A 22,050-nucleotide genomic window follows, 5' to 3' on the forward strand; every position below is an offset into this window, starting at 1 on the left:
GACGAGAGTTGCCTGAAGTCCCAAGTTGCTCTGAGAGCTCACCCCAACTGTCCTGCAGCTTGTTCCATCACCGCACTCATTCACCTCCTCGCTTTCCACCACTCCCCTCACTCACACCAGTCCAATTTCTTTTTCAGCTGATCTAAAGAACCGGCGCCGTATATCCCACGACCTCTGCATTTGATTCAAAATGTCACGACGTTACGATTCCAGGGTACGCTAACTCCGGACCTCTTCCCGGCTGACAGCTCCAGCTAACCCGATGACGCTCATTTCAGACCACCATCTTCTCTCCAGAAGGTCGTCTCTACCAGGTTGAGTATGCTCTCGAAGCCATTTCACATGCCGGTACCGCTCTGGGGATCCTCGCGAAGGATGGCATCGTCCTCGCCGCGGAGAAGAAGGTGACGAGCAAACTGCTTGAGCAGGACACATCTGCCGAGAAGCTCTACACATTGAACGAGTATGCAACTTCGGCCGGATATATCTGCGTAAGACTGTTCTTGGATTGCTAATCCGCATCGCAGTAACATGATCTGTGCTGTTGCCGGTATGACCGCCGATGCGAACATCCTCATCAACTACGCCCGACAAGCCGCCCAACGCTACCTCATCACCTACGGCGAGGAGATTCCTTGCGAGCAACTCGTCCGCAGACTCTGTGATCTGAAGCAAGGATACACTCAGCACGGTGGTCTTCGTCCGTTCGGTGTGTCGTTTATCTACGCCGGTTATGACCCACTCCGAGAGTTTCAGCTGTATCAAAGCAACCCTAGCGGTAACTACGGTGGATGGAAAGCGACCAGCGTTGGGGCAAACAACGCGAGCGCTCAGAGTCTTCTGAAGCAGGATTACAAAGAGGACTGTGACTTGAAAGAGGCATGCGCCATGGCCGTCAAGGTTCTGAGCAAGACGATGGACTCGACGAAGCTGAGCAGTGAGAAGAGTGAGTGGCCCCAATCCTCTGTCATGGTCGCTTTTGCTAACCAGGTTTACCTCCCTACTAGTCGAATTCGCCACAGTCGGCAAGACGAAGGAAGGAAAGATCTACCACCACCTATGGAATGCAGACGAGATCAATGCTTTGCTGAAAGAGCACGGTCTAGCCAAGGTCGACGACGAGCCTGAAGCTGGCGACATAAAATAAATAGTCTTCCATATTCGCTCCTGCCTGAGCTAGATAATGCCAGCTGTTTCGTTGACCCTCCCACATCCAAACAAATCTCGCCGAGAGAATAGGGTCTACATCCCCCAGGACACGTATATCCTTGACCTTTAGCATTTTCCGAGAGACAAAACCATTCAAATCATATAAGTCGCCTGCTTCAGCTGCAAGCACAACCAGCATCGCCCACAGGTGACGTGGCAAGCAGCGACATCAGAATGAGCGGCTAACAATATGATTCGCATGTTTGCCCCGTTTTCTCTCCCATTGATTGATTAAACAGCTCTCGATCTCACGAAATGTGTGGTCCACGTAGCTTGTGGTCTGTTACGTAGAGGCTGGAGAAGCTGGTTGGGCTGGATGATCTGGAACAGTGATAGGAACTGCGATTATATATCTGAGCAAGTATCCGCTCCGTCCTCTCATAGTTCTTACTTTCAAGTCTGACAATTTTCACACTTACCCCATCTTTTTTGAGCTCCTATTGATTGCGAACCGCAACACTGCCGTCTATATATATTGCCCGGAAGTCTCGAAGAATGGGCACTACCAGCGTCTTCCACACAAGAGATCACTCACGCGCATGCAGCATGGATGTAAGTTGCTTGCTTCCTTGCTCAAAGACTCATTACCTCATTCTATAATTCCGCTGCCCTTAGAGTTTCTTCAGATCTGCAACTTATTCGTCAAAGATCTTGATATAAATCCACTAACCGCTTGACGTGCAGATGAAGCCCTGGGTCCATTTGGACCGTCACTACTAGTAAACCACCTAGCCGCTTACTCATCATATCACGTGTGAGCGATCTATGTCTGACATGCGGGGTCGATCAACAACAACTTTTCCTCCTCCTAACAGTAGGTGTCATGGAGGCAGCTTCCTTCCACCTTCGCCCCAGGCTCTGTATGAATGGCTGTCAGCTTCTACAGGCCGGTCTTCTCACACCTCAAGATTTTGGACGGCTTGAGCTACTGGCTCTACCTTGGTTTGAGCCAGCCGGCTCTTTCAGGAATGCAGGCGCTTAGGGAGTTCCACCTTTCCTCAAGATGTTACAACTTGTTCGAGAGTCGCCAAAAATAGAAGAATTCATTGGATTACACGATCTCATCAACGATGCCAATCCAGACTTTCCCTCCAACCAGCATCAAACGTGTCTGGCTCGAAACCAGCCCAATGCCATTGTGTGGCTGATGAGCTTCAGCGTAAGGTAGCACATGGTCATGGGACACACTAATCAAACAGGAGCGCACTGAACAATTGAAACCAGAAACAAATGAGCATTGACGATGAGGGAATCAACGGAATGAAACGACAGAAAGCATCAATATTAAGCCCAAAAATTGGAAACAGTGCTTGAACCACGATCAGCCAACGATTCCCCAGCTCCATTACAGAGTCCTCCTCTTGATGTCTCGTTCTCGGAACAAATCTGCGATCTCTTGATCGAGCTGGCTGATCAGGACTCTGCTCTTCTCCATGGATGCCGTATGGGGGCTTCGCTCGCGTTCCCACCGGTTCAGCCGCTCTGTTTCTTGTTTGCGTCGACGGTTCTTGGTCTCGATCTTCTCGCAGATGCGGCAAAAAGTTGGGGAATTGTCTTTGGTTACTGCCACGAACTTGAGTCCACAAGTCTCGCCAATGCGGTATTCCTTGTTGCACTTGTAGGCAAAACCGGTCCAAGCACAGCAATCGCAGCCAAATTTCTTCTGGTTATAGAAACACATCGCTACCAATTCTGTCAGCTATGGTCGTGTGGAGGATAGGGTCAGAACTTACTGTCGGTACAGTTCGTCGTTTCACCTTTTTCTTGGTTCTGATTGGCTGACTGTGGTCTTTCTACCGCCCAAATAATTTGATAGGCTATGGGTGCACAACAATTCTTGAAGACTGTGGCAGTTTCAAAGTTGAAACGACTTATATGAGAAGTCAGGCAGTTATGGCTTGTTATTGCTTGTGTGGAAGTGTGGTCTGAAACGTTGGATGATCCATTTCATCAATCTCTGGGAACGGACGTCCCTATTTATGCCCCATGAGGAGCTCCTATGTCACGGTTCACGGCTGCTTCGTTCTACCACCATTCACCGTCGATCGAGGCCCCTCAGCATGCGACGGCTTATCGTCTACGGCATGTTCACTCATCACATTCACATCACGTCCGTCGAATGTTTCTCCTAGGAGCCTATTGGAGACACGAAACATCCACAACATTCCTTTTCTGGGTCAGTCGTAATCAGCGGATGCTTCACGACTGCAGGCAGCCTGCTGTCGTGGCAGCATGGTTTCTCTCAGCTAGCTCGGTCTTCTGAAAATCCCTCAGCTCGAGTCAATGATTCTCGTCCTGGGGCGTCGGTTTGGAATGGTGGCCATTGATTTTCCATCGATCATCCCCGTTTCGTCTATGCATCTGCATCAGCATGAAGCCGCGTTTTCGAGAACCAGACATCCTTCGCACTTCCTGGATCAAAGCTCCTGCATGACTAGGCTGTTACCTTGTGCCAACTGTCAAGCTGTCTTACATTGGAGCCTTCTCTTGCCCCCTGTTCAAAGTTTACCTTGCATTCAATTTGGAAACAGAAACCCAAAACAAAATGAAGCTAGAAAAAGAATGACAGGAGCAAAGAGACGGGCAACCAATCAAGACTCGCACGACAATGCGTTCTGAGGAAGCGGGGTTCATCAAACGGACATGAAATTCAAAAAAAAAAAAACAATAAACTATCTCGCAACTTGTTTATTGTTCTCGGCATGAGCATAATCAGCCTGCTATGCCAGCCCAACCTTTCAGGTACCCCAGCACCTTACTAGGTTACTCGAATCTTTACTGACAACCAATTAGCTTTGATAAAATTGTCCCTGCTGTTATGATACAGACGACTTGACTGGAGATAGCTTGATGGCATGTCCTTATCCTATCAATACACCGTACCTTGATTGGAGTGGGTAAAGGGAACCGTGTCTCTCGGACCGTCGAGCGATTGTTCCGGCCTGGGGTTCCATTTCCTCCTGTCTCTCATCAGCTAAGGATGTGAATTGATTTCTTTTCCTGCCAATGGCTGTCTCATTTCCGCGTGCTCCCGTTCGGACATCGTTGCCCAAAAGTTTCTGCCCTTCGTGGCAAACTATGCGTCACTAGCACCGGTCGATTGGTGTCCGTTGCATCTGTGGCTATCGGCCTTGGGCTTCGCCATTTCTCGAATCGGTATGATGGGCTCGGTTCCCAGGGAGGGCGGATTTCATTCAGCTGATCTCTTTCATCTGCAGACAAGTAATCCCGCATCCACCCCCGCCCAGGTGCAGGGTTCAGTTCGGTTCCATACGACCCTCCGTTACGATGATAGGATGCACTTATTGCGCTTCGACCATAGCTGATACAGACTGTGGCACGGTGGACTTACGTTGAACCCATGCAGCTGCACTAGAGCTCGGAGACTCTGACGTGGCGTCCTTCGTCTGGTCAATGGCCTTCAAATCTCGTCTTCCGCTGATGGCCTATTCTGAGGAAGCAGGCTGGCAATGTATGCCGCATGGAAATGAGCTCGAAAGGCTACTTCATTTCTCCCACTGTTATTGGCGAACGATTGGGCAGTCTTCTCGTCCCCGCTTGGCCGGGCGTTCTGGGAACGACGGTGATTCCGTGGATTTCTATCATTTTGCTGTCATTCTAGTTTGATGGCAAAGAATCGTCGGACTATCTCAATTCGATGGCCGTGCTGAAAATGGCCGCAGCACAAGACCACGGTAGAAGGTTGATTGCCAACTCAGATGCTGCTCACCCGTGCTTTGGAGTCACATTGAAGGAGCAACGCCGAGGATCAAATTCGGATCCATCCACGAGCCGATCTATTCTGCTTTCGCCACTGCCTCGTCTTTCTCTCAGGTTGTCTTACGTCGGGCATGCCATGTCTATCCCTGACAGTGGCAATTACACTTTCAACAACAAGGATCTGGCCCAACAGCATGGGAGATAATCTTCACCAATCGATCATGCTTTCTCTTACCAAATTGAGGACCAAGGAAAATGTAATATCGCATCTTTTGAGGCTTCGCGATTTTTTTCTCATCTGTGCCCTAGTTATCAAAATCCGTTTTTGATGACGTTGAAATTGAATTCGAGAGACCCACATACGCGCTCCCAGTGCGCCGGGTTGTTTTGATCCCGTGATCTCTCAAGCAAGCATGCCTTCTGCGGAATCCGCATACACTCTTGTTAGGCTGTTTCTAGATAACAAATGGAAAGGGCCGATTCCGCACTCGCGATTTTAAGGTGAAAGTGCTTTCTCTGCTGCACCCTTGCTGCGCGTTTGGATTGGTCATCATGGAGATGCATGCTAAATGCTGTCAGCAAACTACAGCCAGTCGATTCGCTGACACATCAATAGGTTTATGCGCTTAACCATGAACCCTGTCAGATGTATTCGCAGGTTCTCGGATTCTCGACCAGGGACCCACTCACTGTTGGAAGGTGAGTTGGGGCCAGATTCGTGCATCTGCACGTTGACAGCTGCAACGCGTTGCAATCTTGAGCTCAGGTCCGTGATTTTGCGTCTTGCATCTCCGTTCTTGAACATTCGAGGCCCAGTCGATAAGTCAAGCGCGTCTTGGTGCAGCTGATCTTCCAGGTATGAAGTCAACCTCGCCTTGCTATCTTTGAATAGCTGCCCGAAAGCATCTTTGCAATGGGGATAATGCTACCGTGCGATGCCTCCACACCTCCTTTTGCTATTGTCCGTTGGCCACTTTTGCTTCATCGCGAACGCTACACATGAAAAGTCGGTATGGGCTTGGTGTTCTGCGTTGGGTATGAATCCTAGTATGAACCGAAGTTGCAGGGATACCACAGCGTGGCGTTCACGATTCAAACCCAGACTCGTCCTTCTGTATAGCCCCATTGACGTGGCAGATTGGAGTTCACGGATGGCATGTCCTCCTGCAAGGCTCTGCCCGTGGCGCGGGGTCCTCCGCTGTCAAGGCTCGGATTCATGGTCTGAATAGGATTTTCTGCCTTTCGAGACACGTCTGCTTCGACCGTGCCAGGTAATGTTGTTTCCTCTCCGCCTTTTACTCTGATAGACGAGCCCCCGCGTAGCCTTGTACTTGACAGCAATCACATTTGCAATCAAACCGAAGAGCGCAGTATGCGCTGGGGATGTACATACTGTGCTCCGTAGCTGCATAAGATATGCACGGTTCACTTGTCTTATAGGTCACGTGATGATACTGCACTTCCCTTTCAGGAATGACGTCAATATGACAGCTTGAACCCATGGTAGCTAGGAAGATCAACTCCAATTCTCCCCGTTATTCATCTTGCTTCTTCTTTCTCCCCTAATCAACTCTTCAAACCCAGAGTAAGGTGCACTCGAATTCCCAGTAAGTTGTATATCGCTGAACCACCGCAACTCGTCTAATTGAGTACAAGCTAGAAGCCCGAGACCATAAACTGTAACACAGTACATTCCTGCTCGCCAGACAATTGCAGAGCAATTCCTTCAAATACCTACACCATGTTCAAAGAAATGACAACAATCGGGCAGTTGACACAGGCCAGCCTGCGCCGGACGCAGCGCAGCCTTGTCTCCCCCATGCAAGCTCAAGCCCGCCGAACCCTCCTAACCAGCACGCCCCGTCTAAGTCAACCCCAAGACGAAGAAGACCACTTCCACGATCGCAACAAGCTCGAGCCGCGGCGCGCAGCAGAGGCCTCTCAGTCAGCAACAACAGACGAGGTCGCGCATCGGAACGCCGCTTTCGATGCATCCAAGACTTCTCCTGAGAGCGAGCTTGGGTCTTCCAGAGAGCAGACGAAGAAGCAGGGAGACCAGCGTGATCCGCTGGGTGTTAGTGCGGCTGATAAGGATGTTTCGCATTGGAGGGATCCCAAGGAGGGAGGGGCGGAGAAGAATGCTGAGAGGGGGGCGAGTAGTAGTCGGCAGTCGCCACAGAAGAATAGGACTAGGAAATAGGTCTGTTGCGCTGTTTTAGTGCAGGTCGTGTGGATGGTGGCTGTTAAAATGCATATTTTTAGAAATTTGCTCGGTGTATTGTAGGAATATACATATTTTGTCTAAAACTATAAACGGACTTGCTCAAAACGAGAACAGCGAGCTGAAAGCGCAATTGACAGAAAACCATAAAGATATATATATGAGCATTGCCTAGGGGCTCAACAAGAGAGTATAAATCATGCCTTTCCCTCTTTGAGAATGTCACTGCCAAACAGCGTCCAGACCTTCTCAGAGCCCGCAGGAACATCCCCCTCCAAAGCCTTAAGCCCAGCATTAACCGCAGCTCTCCCAATAACATCGGCTTCCTGAGCCCAGCAATCCTTCAAGCTAGAGTGCACTTTACCCACAGCCCCAGCAACGAACCTGAAAACAGCCTCCGCCGGCCGACTCTCCTCACGCTGACCAGCAATCAGACCCGGCCGCAGAATGACCGTCCTCTCAAACCCTAGCGCCTTAACCCCTTCCTCAATCTCCCCCTTCATCCGAGTATACGCGAAATTCGACTTCGTGTCTGCGCCGCTCGACGAAATCAGGACGTATACCTTGGACCCCGCATCGCGAGCCGCCTTGGCCATTTCCAGGTTAAAGTCGTGCTCGAATTTGTGCTGGTTCTCGAAACCACCGGCGGCTCCTCTCGTGGTTGCGAGAGACGAAATGAAGATAGACGGGGTGGGTGTGAGTGAAGCTAGCTCGCCCGGCCACTTGGATGTATCGGCGGACACGAACGTGGTCAGTTTTGCGTTTGGTGCGCTAGCTGCAGCTGCGGGTGTGCGACGGGAGATTGTGTCGACTCGTGTGACGGACGGGTTTGCAAGGAGGCTGCTGAGGATGTGGCCTCCCTAGAGATATATAAGTTTCTGACGTACAATGGAGACCTGCGATGCGCATGTAGTTGACAAGACCCAGGCCGTGCATAATGCAGATGCGGGGTGCAGTACATACCACCATGCCAGTGGCTCCAATCAAGGCAACGTTTGCCATGTTGGTGTATATTCTTATTGTTAAGCAAGGGTCTTTGGTGGCTAGAACAATAGTATCTTGGGGCGCCTGACGCTAAGTTGGAGTGAAGTTCGAGCAAGGACCGCTGAGGCACAATGACGTTGTCCAGCATGGCACGCTAAGCCTAGACTGGGCGATTACTGCCTGAGGCTAATAATTGGAGAAAAGGATTACTAATGCGGGGAAGAGGTGCCCTCGGCCGAAAGCGGAGGTTTTCTGCCGGAATTCACCGCTCTTAGATCTTGCGATAAGAAATTGCGTGATTGCCACTAGGCCGCATCGGGTATAACCCCTGGCATTTTTCCTGGGGGGACTATAGAACATTTCCGCCTCCTCCCACTGCCTTTTCTCTCTTTCTCCCCTCGTCGTTGTTGTCTTTTTCATTCTTGTTCCTGTTCTCTGGGATAGCGGATACTTGACTCTGGTATCTGAACAGGAATTCCACACCATGGGCTCCTCTTCGCCAGCCCTCTCGACCCTCGGCGGTCCTACATATGTGACTGCCCAGACCCTCATTCAGCAGGTCGCTTATGCCCTCAGTGATAAGATCTTCTCCTACTCCCCGGAATCCTTCGATCTGGACGTCGCTCTCCGTGAATGGGCCTCAAAACAGGAAGCCAATGCCAATGGCGACGCCCCCGCCATTCAGGCCATGGAGACTCGCCAGGGTGCCGGAAACATCGCTCTCGGTTACCTCTTCTCTCAGGACTTCGACCTGAAGAAGCGACATGTTCCTCAGGGCATCGTTTCCTCTTCCGCCACCCTTCCGTACATGCGTGCTGCGCTGGAGCAGCTTTCCCTGCTATACTCCGTCGCTAGCCCCGTTGCCGCGCACGTTGCCGCCGTCGACTATGCCGGAGAGGATGGACTGGTCTCCGACTACGTCTCTGCCCTCTCTCTTGCGGAGGAGCTCGGCCTGGGTCTGGTTTCCAGTGCCTCTGTCCACGAGTCTCAGCACATGGCTCTCCTCACTACACTGCTCGCATCTGTCTTGCCCTCTATCCACATCTACGACGGTGTTCGTGTTGGACGTGACAACACCCGCGTCATTGACATCCTTGACCAGGCTGGGCTTGGCCGCACCTACGAGACCGTTCGCAAGACGTTGGACGACCAGCGCAGCCGCCACCTGGACAACCAGGGCAAGTTGCTTGAGTTGATCCGGTCTCTGAACGGAGAGCTTGGCACTGACTATGGTGCTTTCGAGTACCACGGCCACCCTGAACCCACGTCCGTTCTGGTTGCCTTCGGTACCATTGAGGCCTCGCTCACTGCTCAGGTCGCTCATTCCTTGGCCAAGGACGGTGTCCGTGTTGGTGTTGTTAACGTTCGTGTCTACCGTCCGTTTGTCGAGGAAGAGTTCTTGAAGGTCCTTCCCAAGTCCGTCAAGACCGTTGGTGTTCTCGGACAGGTTGCCAACGAGCAGGCCGTGCAAGAGCAAGGTATCCGCTCTACACTTTACGAGGACGTCCTCGCGGCTCTCATATTCGCCACCGACCGCGAGCAGGCGCCTTCTGTCGTGGACATCAAGTATGCTCGTTCTCAGCGCTGGGACCTGATCAACATTGCTGCTTCATTTCAGCTCGTTTCTGAGAAGCCCATTGTCCAGACCGGCAGCACTGTTGAGCCTCTCCAGCTCCTGGACCCCGCCACTGTGCAGGAGTTCACCTTCTGGGACGTTGACACATCGGCCTCCAACGAGACCGCCACTCTTCTCTCCCAGGCGCTGGCGGCTGATTCAGCAAGCAATGTCACCACCAGCAAGGTCTTTGACAACCTCATCCAGGGTGGAGCTGTTCGCGTCGACATTCGCAAGAGCTCGAAGATTGTCGATGCTCCTTACCCTGTAAATGCCGCTGACACCGCCTATGTCGGAGACATCAAGCTGCTTGGCGAGATTGACATCCTTTCTTCCGTCAAGGACTACGCTAAGCTTCTTCTGAACGTTACCGGCGTCAAGGAGGACGAGCTTGAGAAAAAGCTGCCTGCCGCTTTCAAGCAGACCGTTGCGCAGCGTGGAATTGCCCTGCACCTTCTTGACCCCTCTGCTGTCGAAGACTCTGCTCTTAAGTCTGCCGCCTTGCAGGTTGCTTTCTTGCGCGTGGCTCTTCCCTCCGTCGAGGAGTCTAGCGTTAAGAAGATTGCTTCTCTTGCCGGCAATGCCGAGTCCTTGGACAAGGTCACTAAGGAACTGGAGAAGGTTCTCCGCCAGGCGGAGATCCCTGAGGCCTGGAAGAACCCCGAGGAGGGTGCTGAGGCTCCTCAGCTCGCCAAGGACCTGACCCCCAACAGTTTTGTGCCCTTCGACAAGGACGAGTCCGAGCCCGAGACCTTCCTCAAGGACTGGCAGACTGTTGCCAAGGGGCTTGCATTCAAGGAAGCCTACGGTGCAAAGTCTGCCCTCCGCCCCGACTTGCCCACCAGGACTTTCACGGTCCATGTCAAGGAGAACAGACGCCTGACCCCCGTCACCTACGACCGTAACATATTCCACATCGAATTCGACCTCGGCGACTCCGGCCTCACCTACGACATTGGCGAAGCCCTCGGCGTGCACTGCGAGAACGACCCCGAGGACGTCCAAGAATTCATCAAGTTCTACGGCCTAAACCCGGACGAGGTCGTCGAAGTCCCCAGCCGCGAGGACCCAGCCGTGCTCGAAAACCGCACCGTTTACCAAGCGCTCATGCAAAACGTCGACATCTTCGGCCGCCCACCAAAACGCTTCTACGAAGCCCTCGCCGAGTTCGCCACAGACGAGAAGGAAAAGACCGACCTCCTCACCCTCGGCGGGCCCGACGGCGCCGTCGAGTTCAAGCGCCGCGCCGAAGTTGACACCGTCACCTACGCCGATATCCTCCTCGAGTACCCCTCCGCCCACCCGGCCTTCCACGACCTCATCCGCATCGTGTCCCCCCTCAAGCGCCGCGAGTACTCTATCGCGTCTTGCCAAAAGGTCACCCCCACAACAGTTGCCCTCATGATCGTCGTCGTAAACTGGAAGGACCCGCGCGGCCGCGACCGCTTCGGTATCTCAACCCGCTACCTGTATCGCCTCGCCCCCGGAACCCCCGTCACAGTCTCCGTGAAGAGCAGCGTCATGAAACTCCCCCCGAAACCCACACAGCCGCTCATCATGGCCGGTCTGGGAACGGGTCTCGCCCCCTTCCGCGCCTTCGTGCAGCACCGCGCTCTCGAAAAGGCGCAGGGCAAGGAAATCGGCGCTGTCCTCCTCTACATGGGCTCTCGCCACCAGCGCGAAGAATACTGTTACGGCGAGGAATGGGAGGCGTACCAGGAAGCTGGCGTTATCACACTCCTCGGCCGTGCCTTCTCGCGTGACCAGCCGCAGAAGATCTACATCCAGGACCGCATGCGCCAGACCCTGCCCGAGATCATGCAGGCTTATATTCGTGAAGAAGGCAGCTTCTACCTCTGTGGTCCGACTTGGCCGGTTCCTGATGTTACGGCTGTGCTTGAGGAGGCCATTGCGATGGAGGCCAAGAATACGGGCAAGAAGGTTGAGCCTCGGAAGGAGATTGAGAAGTTGAAGGATGAGGAGAGATATGTTCTTGAGGTTTACTAGGCTGGCTTTGGTCTTGTATATGAATGATGCCTTGCCTTATTCATACCCCTGCTTTAGCGCTTTTGATCTTTTGATCTGATGTCGACATGTCACTTTCCAACTCGATAGACGTATATACTCTGCATCTGCTGCAAGCATTTGGTTGCGATATAGATCGTGCTGATATGAACTGAATGACTACACGTTTATGATCATGTTTCCATTACCCTAGCATCGTCTTGACCACCCAAACAACACTTAAAGAAGTGGGTATTATTGGTGTTGGAGTAGTTTTGGAGGTGATTCAACGTCGAACCTTTCTGGTCCGGCTTCTAGTTTGAACTCCGATATCCTGAACTGAACTCCGAATCTCTCCCTCACCCCGAAATGGCCAATAACTGGACCTCTCGGCCATGTCATTCTTGGCCAATCTTACCAGGCTGGCCAAGGCGTCAACCTTCCAAGTTGAAAATGGAAGTGAACTTTTTCCCGGCCTCCGGTGTTCATTGCTGCCTACCGTGACCGAAATATATATAGGTAGTCTGCCCAGGTGGTTTTTTACGTGCCTCTACAACAACCTACAACTTTTCTCTCGCCTTTAGTATGGCTACACAAACAGTAACCGCAACGACGGCACCGAGGACACGCGATGTTTCATCGGATACCATAAATATCCAACTGCGCAGACTCGAACCAAACACAGACATAGGCGGCGCCGTCACTGAAGTAACCCTAACTGAAGCACAACATCAACATCAGGCCCCGGATCAGGGCCAGCCAGCCCTACCATTAGCAAGCCGCGAGCGCGAGTACCCAACGAGCTCGAAGTTCTGGCTGATCATCTTGACAATGAGTGTCCTGCTTAGGGTCAGCAGCATTAGATACGAATATTGTTGGGACTGTTGTTCCTAGGTTTGTCTTTGTCTCGAACCCAGATTTGCCTGACGTGTGATGTCTGATGTCTGAGGTTGGATGGAGCAGCTAACTTTGAATTTGGCAGTATCACTGATGACTTCAACACCGTTGCGGATGTTGGCTGGTACTCATCGGCGTTTCGACTCTGCTCTTGCGTCTTCCAGTTTGTCTTTGGGAAGCTGTATAGACTGTTTTCGATTAAGTGGATGTTTTTGCTTGCGCAGGCTGTCTTTCTTGTTGGGTCTCTGCTCTGCTCTACGGCTAGTACATCGGCCATGTTTGTCGTTGGGAGAGCAATCACTGGAGCGGACTTCGCGGGCATAATCGGAGGTCTGTTCACCATTCTTCTGTATATCATGCCTCTCCGTCGCCGCCCATTCTACTGTGGTATGCCAGGCATGGTCGAGGGCGTGGCTACTCTCGCTGCACCTATTGTCGGCGGGCTGTTGACCGAGTCGCTGGGCTGGAGGTGGTGTTTCTGGATCAATTTACCCACGGGAGGTGTCGCGCTGCTCATGACAATATTTCTATTCTCAGACCCAAAACCAAGCGATTCGAGCATTTCTTTCAAAGAAGCTCCTGGAGCTCAATCCGCTCAGCAACCTACTCTTCATCCCCGCGTTAACAAGCCTCTTCATTGCGCTGTCCTGGGCAGGCACAAAGTATCCATGGGCCAACGGCAAAGTCATTGGACTACTCGTCACCTTCGCTATCTTGCTCATCGCCTTCTCACTCAACCTTGGGCTGTTTCCCGATGGATGGGAGTCTGCTTGCGGAGTGGCGGTCTGTTAAGGAGAAGGATGATTGAAGCGTTGAGTATCTCGAATCGTGGAACGTGGGCTCAGATGGGAAGGGAAAGAGCCCTTAGTCGCACCTTCCAATATAGACGATGTTTTTCTACATTCAGAAGGTGCAATCGGGACCCCTGGACCGCTCTTCCTCTTTGGCATATTTCTGCATCCACCTTCCTAGATCGGATAAGTTATCACTCTACCAAGCAAGGAACGTGCAGCCACGATCCGTGCATTATGGAGTCTCGAATTGTCTATGAGCTAAAGATTAAGCGACAAGAATGAGCCTCTCTATCCAAGAACTCCAAGTCAATATCCAATGCTCTATACCCATCTATCAACTCTATAAATGCACCGCACCGCGCCCACCCCCAACCCTAACAACCCCCGCCACACCCCCCGAAACACCAAACAATACGGCAGCCACCAAAAACGGCAAACCCACCCACCCCCCTCCAACCCCCAACCCATAATTAAAGGCGCCCGCCAGCGCCGGGCTCGCGAAAACCCCACCTACCCCTTGCACAAGCGCAATGGTCGTATTCAGCAATCCAATCTGCGCGTCTGACACGGTAGCGCTTGCGACGCTGCGCAGGGCAGATGTAAATCCCCAGCCTAAGGCCATGACTGAGACGCCTGTTACGAAGGGTGCTGGGTGGGATGCGAGTCCCATGAGGGTGAGTCCGAGGACGAGGAATGAGGCGCTGACGCGGGCTATTAGGAGGTCGCGCTTTGCCGGGGGGAAATGGTGGTTTAGGAGGTGGGAGATGGCTGGGAGGACAAGGAGGAGGAGGAAGAGGTTTATGGCACCTTTGATGGATTTGAGGATGCTTGCCTGTGAGAGGTTGGATTAGGGTACGTCCATTGGCTTAATAGGAGTGGATTTGGATGGGTATCGAACCTCGCCCATCGACCAGGAGAACCTCTTCGATGCGTACTGCAGCATCAGATTCAGTGATTGTTGTCCCGCATTAGCAGCGAAGAAGGCGACGGATATCGCGAGGACATTCCGATCGCTCCAGATGAAGTCTCTCAAATGCAGCATTTGCGTCGCGGCGGGATGGAAGAATGTTTTGAACATGCCGGCTTGCCCATTTCCATTGTCGTCAACCACGTTTTCAACGCCATCGCTATCCGCAGCGCTCTGGGTCGTGGAATCTTCTTCCTCATCTAGAGTCTTGGGCAGCGTCTCCGGTATAGCCAGAGCCGCAAGCACGCCGACAATCTCAGTACCCATGCTGAGAAGATACGGCAGCCAGGGCGAAATCGTCATTAGCCAGGCGCTGATTGGATTGGCGACGATGTCAGCCACCAGGGAGCCCGAGGCGATGAGAAAGAACTTGTTGGTTCTGTACGCCGTTAGTACACAGGCAAGGCGTCTCGGGAAAGGAAGAATGAGACAAACCGTTTCTCAACCGGAAAAATATCCGTCATGATCGTAAACGCCATCGAAGTAGCGATCTGAGATCCACCACCACAGATCTGAAATAAGGAAGTAAACCAAACAACGCGCGGGGAAATAGTCCGACTATTCCAGCCTATATCATCAACTTTAGCCTCAACCCCATCGCCCAAGTTAATAGTGATAAAAGAACAGAAAGAACGAACAAATAACCCTAACCGCACCCTCCTGCATCATGAGCCCAAAAAGACTCAACATAAGCACCTTCTTCCTCCCCACCCGATCCGCCATGAACCCAAACGGCAGCGCGAGAATAATACCAGGGAGCTGGTCGAACGTATCCTTCCAGCCATTAATGAGCGCCAATTCGCGCTGGACGTCGGCGTCCTTGCAGGTGGATGAGTTGGCGGCCGCATCGGGATGGAAGTTGTGGCAGATTATATTCTCCAAAATCTGGGTTCGCGGCGTGACGGAGAGGTAGTCGCCGAAGTCGATTGTGATGGCGATGATGAAGACCAGGATGAGGATAGCATTCGCGTTGGGTCGGTGTCTGTTTGCTTGGACGGGGAGCTGGAGGAGGGGGTTGGTTTCGGTGGTCATTGTGGTTGTAGACCACCGAGACGAAGAAAATGAGAGGGTTGTACCTAGGTAACGATAATTGAGAATAATTATATGGGGTACTCTAAGAGGAACATGATAAAATCAAGAATAATTGACCATGGATTGCGAGAAATCAGGAGAGAGGACGCAGGAGGGAATGCAGTGTATTTCGGAGATCGGAGTCCAGCCGCTGCCCCTGTCAAGGATCTAGGGCTTACAGGCTTGACCTAGAACTACCTCCAAAATACTCCGTAATGTTCTGGGCTTCTGACTGGTGGATACGGAGCATATCTCCTACTTTGACACTCATACTGAGTAATCTGTCAGACGTCTAACTATATTGTGGAGCTATCGTGTTACTCGTTTCCATCGAGTCTATTCCGAACGCCGAGATCCGGAGTCCGGAGTACACTCACATGCAAATGGGATGGCATTCCGAAGATAAGCTTTTATTAAATCTCCAGGTACATACCCCTCTATAAAAAGGTCTATATTTTCATAAACACGTAAAAGAAAAAATCGTAACATTCACCCAGGCACCAGGGCAACTCATGCCCGTCCCATAGTTCCCAGCTTCGTCTTTCCATACGCACCACCCTTTTCTTTCCTCAGTTCTAGCGCACGCCGATACGGCGGAGCCATCGGTGGCTGAACAGGATCCAAGTTGACATAGTCAGGCGGCAATGTGTAAGAAGCATCCGAGTCCCAGGCAGATAGGTCGCCGCAGGCAATGAATGAGGGGATCCACCTGTTCTCGGGCGCGAATTTCTGAGGGTTGTTGAAGAGAGGTTCGGGTGTCATTGAGTCGCCAGAATCTTTGTGTAAGAAACGAGTTTGTTTTTGGGTATCATTATTTGAAGTAGCGGCAGTCTTGACCTTCTTTGCCGCGCTCGGCTCGTCCTCTGCTACCTCGGCGGCGATGTTGCCGTCTGCTGATAGAGGGTTTGGGATAGCTGCGCCGCCAAAAACGGGGTTCTTCAAGGTATCTGCTCCCAGACCATTGTCGTGGATAGATGGCGGGATGAAACCCTCGCAGACGATGAATGCCTCTAAACTGCTGGCACGACTACTCCTTGGCTTGGCGACGCTGACTCGTTCGAATACCGTGCGAAGCTGGGAGTAAAGCAGATCCACGTCGCGATCGCGGAAGATTTTGGCAACGAACTTGCCGCCTGGCCGAAGAACGCCCAGCGCCAGGTTGAGTGCGGAGTATAGGAGTTGAGACTGAATGTAGATGTCTAAATCGTGCAGACCCGTTACGTCGGGAGCGCCATCTGAGATGACGAGGTCGACAGGGTGCGGCTGGCGCACGGCATGAGGTGTGGAGGTCGTGGAATCATAGGCGTCGGGGTCTAATGCCCGGAGGAGAAGGGGGATTGTGGATGGATGCGTTATGTCGGCTTGTAGAGTTGTGATGCCCTGTAAAGGAGCCATGGGCTGGAGATCAATTGACACAATCTTGACATTCTCACGCGGTTTGAGCGCAGTCGAGTCGGTATCAACTTCTTCTGTCGCATTTCCTTCCGGTTCGTTGTCCGTCCCGTTCACCTTCGCCAACGCTGCCTGTTCCTTGCGCCGCTTCTCAACCCACGATCTGCGTCCGAAGCTCTCGCCCTTGATGAGTACTCGGCTAAGTACTTGACTCCAACTGCCGGGTGCCGCACAAAGGTCAACGACTCTCGTCACCTTCTCGGGGTTCTCATGCTCGAATAGGTCGAACTGCTCGTCAATTTGAATAAGCTTGAAGGCGGATCGCGCTCGCCAGTTTTGTTCCTTGGCGAGACGATAGTAAGCGTCGCGCTTGTCCTTTGAAGACTTCCCCATGATCGGCTGTATTATGCCACAAATCAATTGACTTGAGCTTCGTTGGAGGGGTTTCGATAGAGGGTCGATTTCTTTTGATGTGTGGGGCTGCGATAAGATTGCGAGCAATAAGGGTAGGCGGTGGGGCTTTTTGCCGCTTTTTTTCTTCTCCAAAATCGAACTCTGCGGAGGAACAACATCTTGCGACCATTCACCTGTTTCAGCGTACCCCATTGCTTTTTCGTTCATCATGGGTCAAAAAAGGCAGCACGACCAGAAGGGTCCGGAGTCAAAGTTTAAGAAGCAGAAGAGGACCGGGAAGCCCAACGGTGCGACGGAGACGCACTCGGAGCCGGAGGTTGTTGTCGGAGTTGACGATCTCGATTGGAAGGAGGTAGCTTTGCCCGACCGACTGGATGACTTTGAGGGATTCTTTGGATTAGAGGAGATTGAGGGCGTGGATATTGTTCGACCTCAGGGAAAGGGAAAACTCAAGTTTAAGGTACGTTGTTGCAATTTACCTTCTAATAATCCCAATCTGACCGTTCTTTATTAGTCTGCAGGTGGGAAGGCTGGGAAGTCTATCTTGAAGAAGCCCGAACCGAAACCGCAGGAGACCGAATTCGACGACGAATGGAGCGGCTTCAGCGACGAGGAACCCGCGGAAGAGGACGGCGTCTCGACGACGAATCAAGAACCGAAGGCAGCGAAGCTGGGCGACAAGAAAAGTGACAAGACTGAAAAGAACAAGAAGAAGGAAAACAAAGATAAGGAGTCGAAGGAGAAGGAGACCAAAGGCAAGGAGCTGAAAAAGAAGGTGAAGGACCAGAAAGGAAAGGATGCGGTGCCGGCACAAGATCCCAACATCAAATCGGGGCTTTCATTTGCTGCTTTGGAAGACGAGGCAGATGATGATGGTGCAGATATTTCGGCATGGGAACCTCTGGGACTGTCTCCGGAGACATTGACCAGCCTGTCCAAGCTGAAGTTTAGCACCCCAACCGGCGTGCAGAAATCTTGTATACCCCCCATTCTGGATGGTCACGATGTCGTCGGCAAAGCATCTACGGGTTCAGGAAAGACCCTGGCTTTTGGCTTACCCATCCTGGAACACTACCTTGAACAAGAACGAAAGGCCCAGAAGGATCAGAAGAACCAGAAGGACGACTCGGAGAAAAAGAACGACAAGGTCCCAATTGCTTTGATCCTGTCGCCAACTCGAGAACTTGCCCATCAACTTCAGAAGCACATCTATGGCCTTTTGTCAAATGTCCCAGGTGTCAATGCTCGGACCGCACTTCTGACTGGAGGTCTCTCCGTACAGAAGCAGCAACGGCTGCTCGATACGGCAGACATTGTTATCGGTACCCCTGGTCGTGTCTGGGAAGTCCTGCGCACTGGCCAGGGCTTGATCCGGCGAATGCAAGGCATCAAGTTCCTTGTTATTGACGAGGCCGATAGGCTATTGAGCGAAGGTCACTTCAAAGAGGTTGAGGATATTTTGGGCTCCCTAGACCGCGTTGAGGATGGGGAGCCACCTGAAGAGGAAGGTGGCCCATCTGGTGGTGATGACGCTGGCGTCCAGAGACAGACACTAGTCTTCTCCGCGACTTTCCATCGTGATCTACAGCAAAAGCTCGCAGGGAAAGGAAAGTGGACCGGTGGAGATATCATGAACAAGAAAGAATCCATGGAGTACCTCTTGCAGAAGCTGAACTTCCGGGAGGAGAAGCCAAAATTCATCGATGTCAACCCGGTTTCTCAGATGGCGGAGGGCTTGAAGGAGGGAATAGTTGAATGCGCTGCAATGGAAAAGGTACGTATTACAACCACACTAAACTTTCGCCTCTGCTAACAAAACACCAGGACCTTTATCTCTACACCCTCCTCCTCTACCACCCCAAACACCGCACGCTAGTCTTCACGAACTCCATCTCAGCCGTCCGCCGCATAACCCAACTCCTCCAGACCCTAAACCTTCCCGCCCTAGCCCTCCACTCATCGATGGCCCAAAAGGCGCGTCTACGTTCCGTCGAGCGCTTCTCATCACCAACCGCAGATCCAAGCACCATCCTCGTCGCCACCGACGTCGCTGCCCGCGGTCTCGACATCAAGGGCATCGATTTCGTCGTGCACTATCACGCCCCCCGGACTGCCGACACATACGTCCATCGATCCGGCCGTACAGCCCGTGCAGGCGCCTCAGGGAAAAGCGTCATCATTTGCTCGCCGGAGGAGATGACTGGTGTGGTTCGACTCGCCGCTAAAGTCCACGCCAACATGACAAATGGCAAGAGCCTCCCGCTCGAGTCCCTAGAACTAGACCGCCGTATTGTCTCCCGCATCAAGCAGCGCGTTGTCCTCGCGGCGCGAATCACAGATTCGAATATCGCCAAGGAGAAAATCACAACGGAAGATAACTGGCTCCGCAATGCGGCAGAGGACCTCGGCGTCGACTACGACAGTGAGGAGTTTGACCAAGCGCAGGGTTGGGGCCGCGGTCGTGGTCGCGGTCGACAGGAGCGTGACCGCCAGGTTGGAAGTACCTCCAAGGCCGAATTGGCGGGGCTCAGGGCCGAGTTGAAGGAGCTGTTGTCTCAGCGCGTGAACCTTGGTGTGAGCGAGCGGTATATTACTTCTGGGCGCGTTGACATCGAGGCTCTCCTGCGCGGGGAGAATAGCGATACTTTCCTCGGCCAGGTTGATCCGCTTGGGTTCTAGTTGTGCATGTACATGTTTTATGATACCACTTAGATTTAGCTCAGTCTATAACAGTGTTCTTATTTGTTACATGCCTTTCCTATCTGAACACCAATTCTCAACCCAAGAAAGCCCCTGATGATCCTAGACCTCGAACTCGTGGACAAATCAACAACCCGGGATCGATTTCCGAGCACTGACATCACCCAGTATTATCTCGGAAGACCAAAATACCCCCTTTCCATCTAACCTCCTTCCGTCCGAGATCACCATTGTCATTCAAACTTCAGCGACTCGTCGCTGCTCCGTGACAGAGGCCGCAAGTAGACAAAGATCATCGGAACTGAATCTGGCGAGCTCGCGTGGCACTCCACATCGGCATGCCGAGATCATCGCTGCGGTGGCACAACACTAAAGCTTAAGGTTCACCGTGCAGCGATCTACATTGTTACATTTACGTACAACGTGTCTAGGCTTCCGGACGAATGGAAACATTCAGGGGCAGTCAGCTAAAGGGGGGATCCTCCTGGAGAATTGCATTTGAATTTCTATGATCGTGACGGTGAGATATGCATGGTTTGAATCTCGGAGAATACTGTGGTTTGTAGCTTTGAACCCCATCGAGTCCTGAACTTGCGGTTGCGATGCCTAGTCAAGTTCCCGATCTCAACAAAACAAAAAAAGTAGCCATTTCGTCATCTTCCGACTCCGAAATCCTTCAGTTAGGGCTGGGGTCGCCGAACCCAAGCAGGGACGCCGGTGGCAGCTCCACTTGGTGCCGATTCCATGCCCGATTCTCGGAATTTTTCTTCTGATCTCGTCATTTTCTATTTTCTTCTCACCGTCAATTCAACTTGAGCTTGGAGATTTATAGAATAGACCTTTCCCTTTGTTCTCTAATCGGCCACGTGGGAGGCAGACGGACATATAGCGCCATCGTATCCTATATCCTGGCTCGACTTGACTTCTAGACGACATAACCATATCAACACTCATTCAGCAACTCATTAGTTTTCGCAAACATGGCTTCCATCCCACGCTCTATATCGCGCCTCTTGCGCAGACAAACACCAGCACTATCACCAGCTCTCCGAGTCCCGATTTCAGTTCCAGTTCGAACAGCGCAAACCCAAGCCGCGCCCGCGGCGCTCAACAATACACCACCACCTTCATTACAGTCTCAACCTCAACCCCAACCTGGACACCATGGCCGCCACAGCCATGCCCACCAGAAGCCTCCAAGCTCCGCCACCCAAACCCAAACCTCAAAACAGTCAGACCCAATAGCCTCCCACCCCCTCCTCGCCCGCCTCAGATCCGACCCAACGCTCCGCGAAACCCGCCCGCACCTCTCCATGCCCTCACACCTCCAACCAAGCCACCTGGTAGCGGGGACCCTCTCGCGCGAAAATGGCCTGACCTCAGCACCGTACATGTTCCTCTCGCGCCCCTCCACCTACAACCAGTCCCAAAACGACACCACCTCAACCACCCCCCACAAAAGCACCTCAACAACCCTCTTCCACACAGGGACCCACCTCACGGGCCACCCAGGGTACATCCACGGCGGATTCCTGAGCATCATGTTCGATGAGGTCTTCGCGCACACGGTGAGCCAGGCGTTTCGTAGCGGGACGGGGATGACGGCGAATCTGAATGTGGATTTTCGGAAGCCGGCGTTGCCGAATAGGGTGTTTGTTTTGGAGACTGAGACGACGAGTGTTGAGGGGAGGAAGGCTTGGGTTGAGGGGAAGATGAGGATGTTGCCTGCGGAGGGTGCGAGTGGGCAGGAGGGGATTGTTGTTGCGGAGGCGAGGGCTTTGTTTGTTGAGCCGAAGTTTGCAGAGGTATGTTCTTATTTATCTATTTGATTTGAGGGTGTTTTGCTAACGCTGCGTCTAGTCGATGGTGCCGGTTTATCGGAGTTAGGAAAGGAGATGGATTGGCGTGTTGATACCCCCATTTTAATATCCTGCATATAGACTAGAACATAGCATAGAACATAGACATAGACATAAAAGGGATAGACCAGCGAGGACAAAGGGTACTAATATTTAATAATTCGACAAACCACAACAACAATCAAGGCAAAACACTATCATTT

The 22,050-nt window shown here is 52.3% G+C and overlaps 10 protein-coding genes across 10 annotated transcripts; 6 read left to right on the forward strand and 4 right to left on the reverse strand.

The window, feature by feature from the left end:
• The first annotated feature begins 60 nt into the window (after nt 1-60).
• Nucleotides 61-1,346, forward strand: pre9 (proteasome core particle subunit alpha 3). The gene is made up of 4 exons (XM_073757817.1): nt 61-214; nt 279-463; nt 528-946; nt 1,008-1,346. The coding sequence occupies exons 1-4, from the start codon at nt 191-193 to the stop codon at nt 1,145-1,147; spliced, it is 768 nt and encodes a 255-aa protein (XP_073615899.1). The 5' UTR covers nt 61-190; the 3' UTR covers nt 1,148-1,346.
• Nucleotides 1,347-2,400: 1,054 nt separating this feature from the next.
• BDV17DRAFT_82859 (uncharacterized protein) lies at nt 2,401-3,074 on the reverse strand. The gene is made up of 2 exons (XM_073765199.1): nt 2,943-3,074; nt 2,401-2,892 (listed from the first exon to the last, which is right to left on the reverse strand). Exon 2 carries the CDS (start codon nt 2,888-2,890, stop codon nt 2,555-2,557), a length of 336 nt encoding a protein of 111 aa, XP_073615900.1. The 5' UTR covers nt 2,891-2,892; nt 2,943-3,074; the 3' UTR covers nt 2,401-2,554.
• Nucleotides 3,075-6,526: 3,452 nt separating this feature from the next.
• BDV17DRAFT_82849 (uncharacterized protein) lies at nt 6,527-7,363 on the forward strand. The gene is made up of 2 exons (XM_073765198.1): nt 6,527-6,536; nt 6,586-7,363. Exon 2 carries the CDS (start codon nt 6,671-6,673, stop codon nt 7,127-7,129), a length of 459 nt encoding a protein of 152 aa, XP_073615901.1. The 5' UTR covers nt 6,527-6,536; nt 6,586-6,670; the 3' UTR covers nt 7,130-7,363.
• Nucleotides 7,348-8,152, reverse strand: BDV17DRAFT_281607 (uncharacterized protein; the record flags this gene model as incomplete). Its single annotated transcript, XM_073760050.1, has 2 exons — nt 7,348-8,010; nt 8,114-8,152. 2 exons carry the CDS (start codon nt 8,150-8,152, stop codon nt 7,348-7,350), a joined length of 702 nt encoding a protein of 233 aa, XP_073615902.1.
• A 287-nt stretch (nt 8,153-8,439) lies between these two features.
• On the forward strand, nt 8,440-11,979 carry BDV17DRAFT_262683 (sulfite reductase subunit alpha). Its single transcript, XM_073757818.1, has one exon. It carries the CDS (start codon nt 8,619-8,621, stop codon nt 11,754-11,756), a length of 3,138 nt encoding a protein of 1,045 aa, XP_073615903.1. The 5' UTR covers nt 8,440-8,618; the 3' UTR covers nt 11,757-11,979.
• A 606-nt stretch (nt 11,980-12,585) lies between these two features.
• On the forward strand, nt 12,586-13,482 carry BDV17DRAFT_262684 (uncharacterized protein). The gene is made up of 2 exons (XM_073757819.1): nt 12,586-12,647; nt 12,736-13,482. The coding sequence occupies exon 2, from the start codon at nt 12,744-12,746 to the stop codon at nt 12,972-12,974; it is 231 nt and encodes a 76-aa protein (XP_073615904.1). The 5' UTR covers nt 12,586-12,647; nt 12,736-12,743; the 3' UTR covers nt 12,975-13,482.
• A 302-nt stretch (nt 13,483-13,784) lies between these two features.
• BDV17DRAFT_291066 (putative MFS transporter) lies at nt 13,785-15,443 on the reverse strand (the record flags this gene model as incomplete). Its single annotated transcript, XM_073762045.1, has 4 exons — nt 13,785-14,276; nt 14,343-14,790; nt 14,847-14,979; nt 15,050-15,443. The coding sequence occupies 4 exons, from the start codon at nt 15,441-15,443 to the stop codon at nt 13,785-13,787; spliced, it is 1,467 nt and encodes a 488-aa protein (XP_073615905.1).
• Nucleotides 15,444-15,923: 480 nt separating this feature from the next.
• Nucleotides 15,924-17,283, reverse strand: BDV17DRAFT_262687 (tRNA methyltransferase TRM7). The gene has a single exon (XM_073757820.1). It carries the CDS (start codon nt 17,265-17,267, stop codon nt 15,993-15,995), a length of 1,275 nt encoding a protein of 424 aa, XP_073615906.1. The 5' UTR covers nt 17,268-17,283; the 3' UTR covers nt 15,924-15,992.
• A 206-nt stretch (nt 17,284-17,489) lies between these two features.
• mak5 (ATP-dependent RNA helicase MAK5) lies at nt 17,490-19,982 on the forward strand. The gene is made up of 3 exons (XM_073757821.1): nt 17,490-17,748; nt 17,803-19,062; nt 19,113-19,982. The coding sequence occupies exons 1-3, from the start codon at nt 17,497-17,499 to the stop codon at nt 19,965-19,967; spliced, it is 2,367 nt and encodes a 788-aa protein (XP_073615907.1). The 5' UTR covers nt 17,490-17,496; the 3' UTR covers nt 19,968-19,982.
• A 986-nt stretch (nt 19,983-20,968) lies between these two features.
• Nucleotides 20,969-21,875, forward strand: BDV17DRAFT_291069 (PaaI family thioesterase; the record flags this gene model as incomplete). The annotated part of the gene is made up of 2 exons (XM_073762046.1): nt 20,969-21,793; nt 21,849-21,875. 2 exons carry the CDS (start codon nt 20,969-20,971, stop codon nt 21,873-21,875), a joined length of 852 nt encoding a protein of 283 aa, XP_073615908.1.
• Between the last annotated feature and the right edge of the window lie 175 nt (nt 21,876-22,050).

This window comes from Aspergillus undulatus (genome assembly GCF_047715775.1).
Source record: "Aspergillus undulatus strain CBS 261.88 unplaced genomic scaffold BDV17scaffold_22, whole genome shotgun sequence".
NCBI lineage: Eukaryota > Fungi > Ascomycota > Eurotiomycetes > Eurotiales > Aspergillaceae > Aspergillus > Aspergillus undulatus.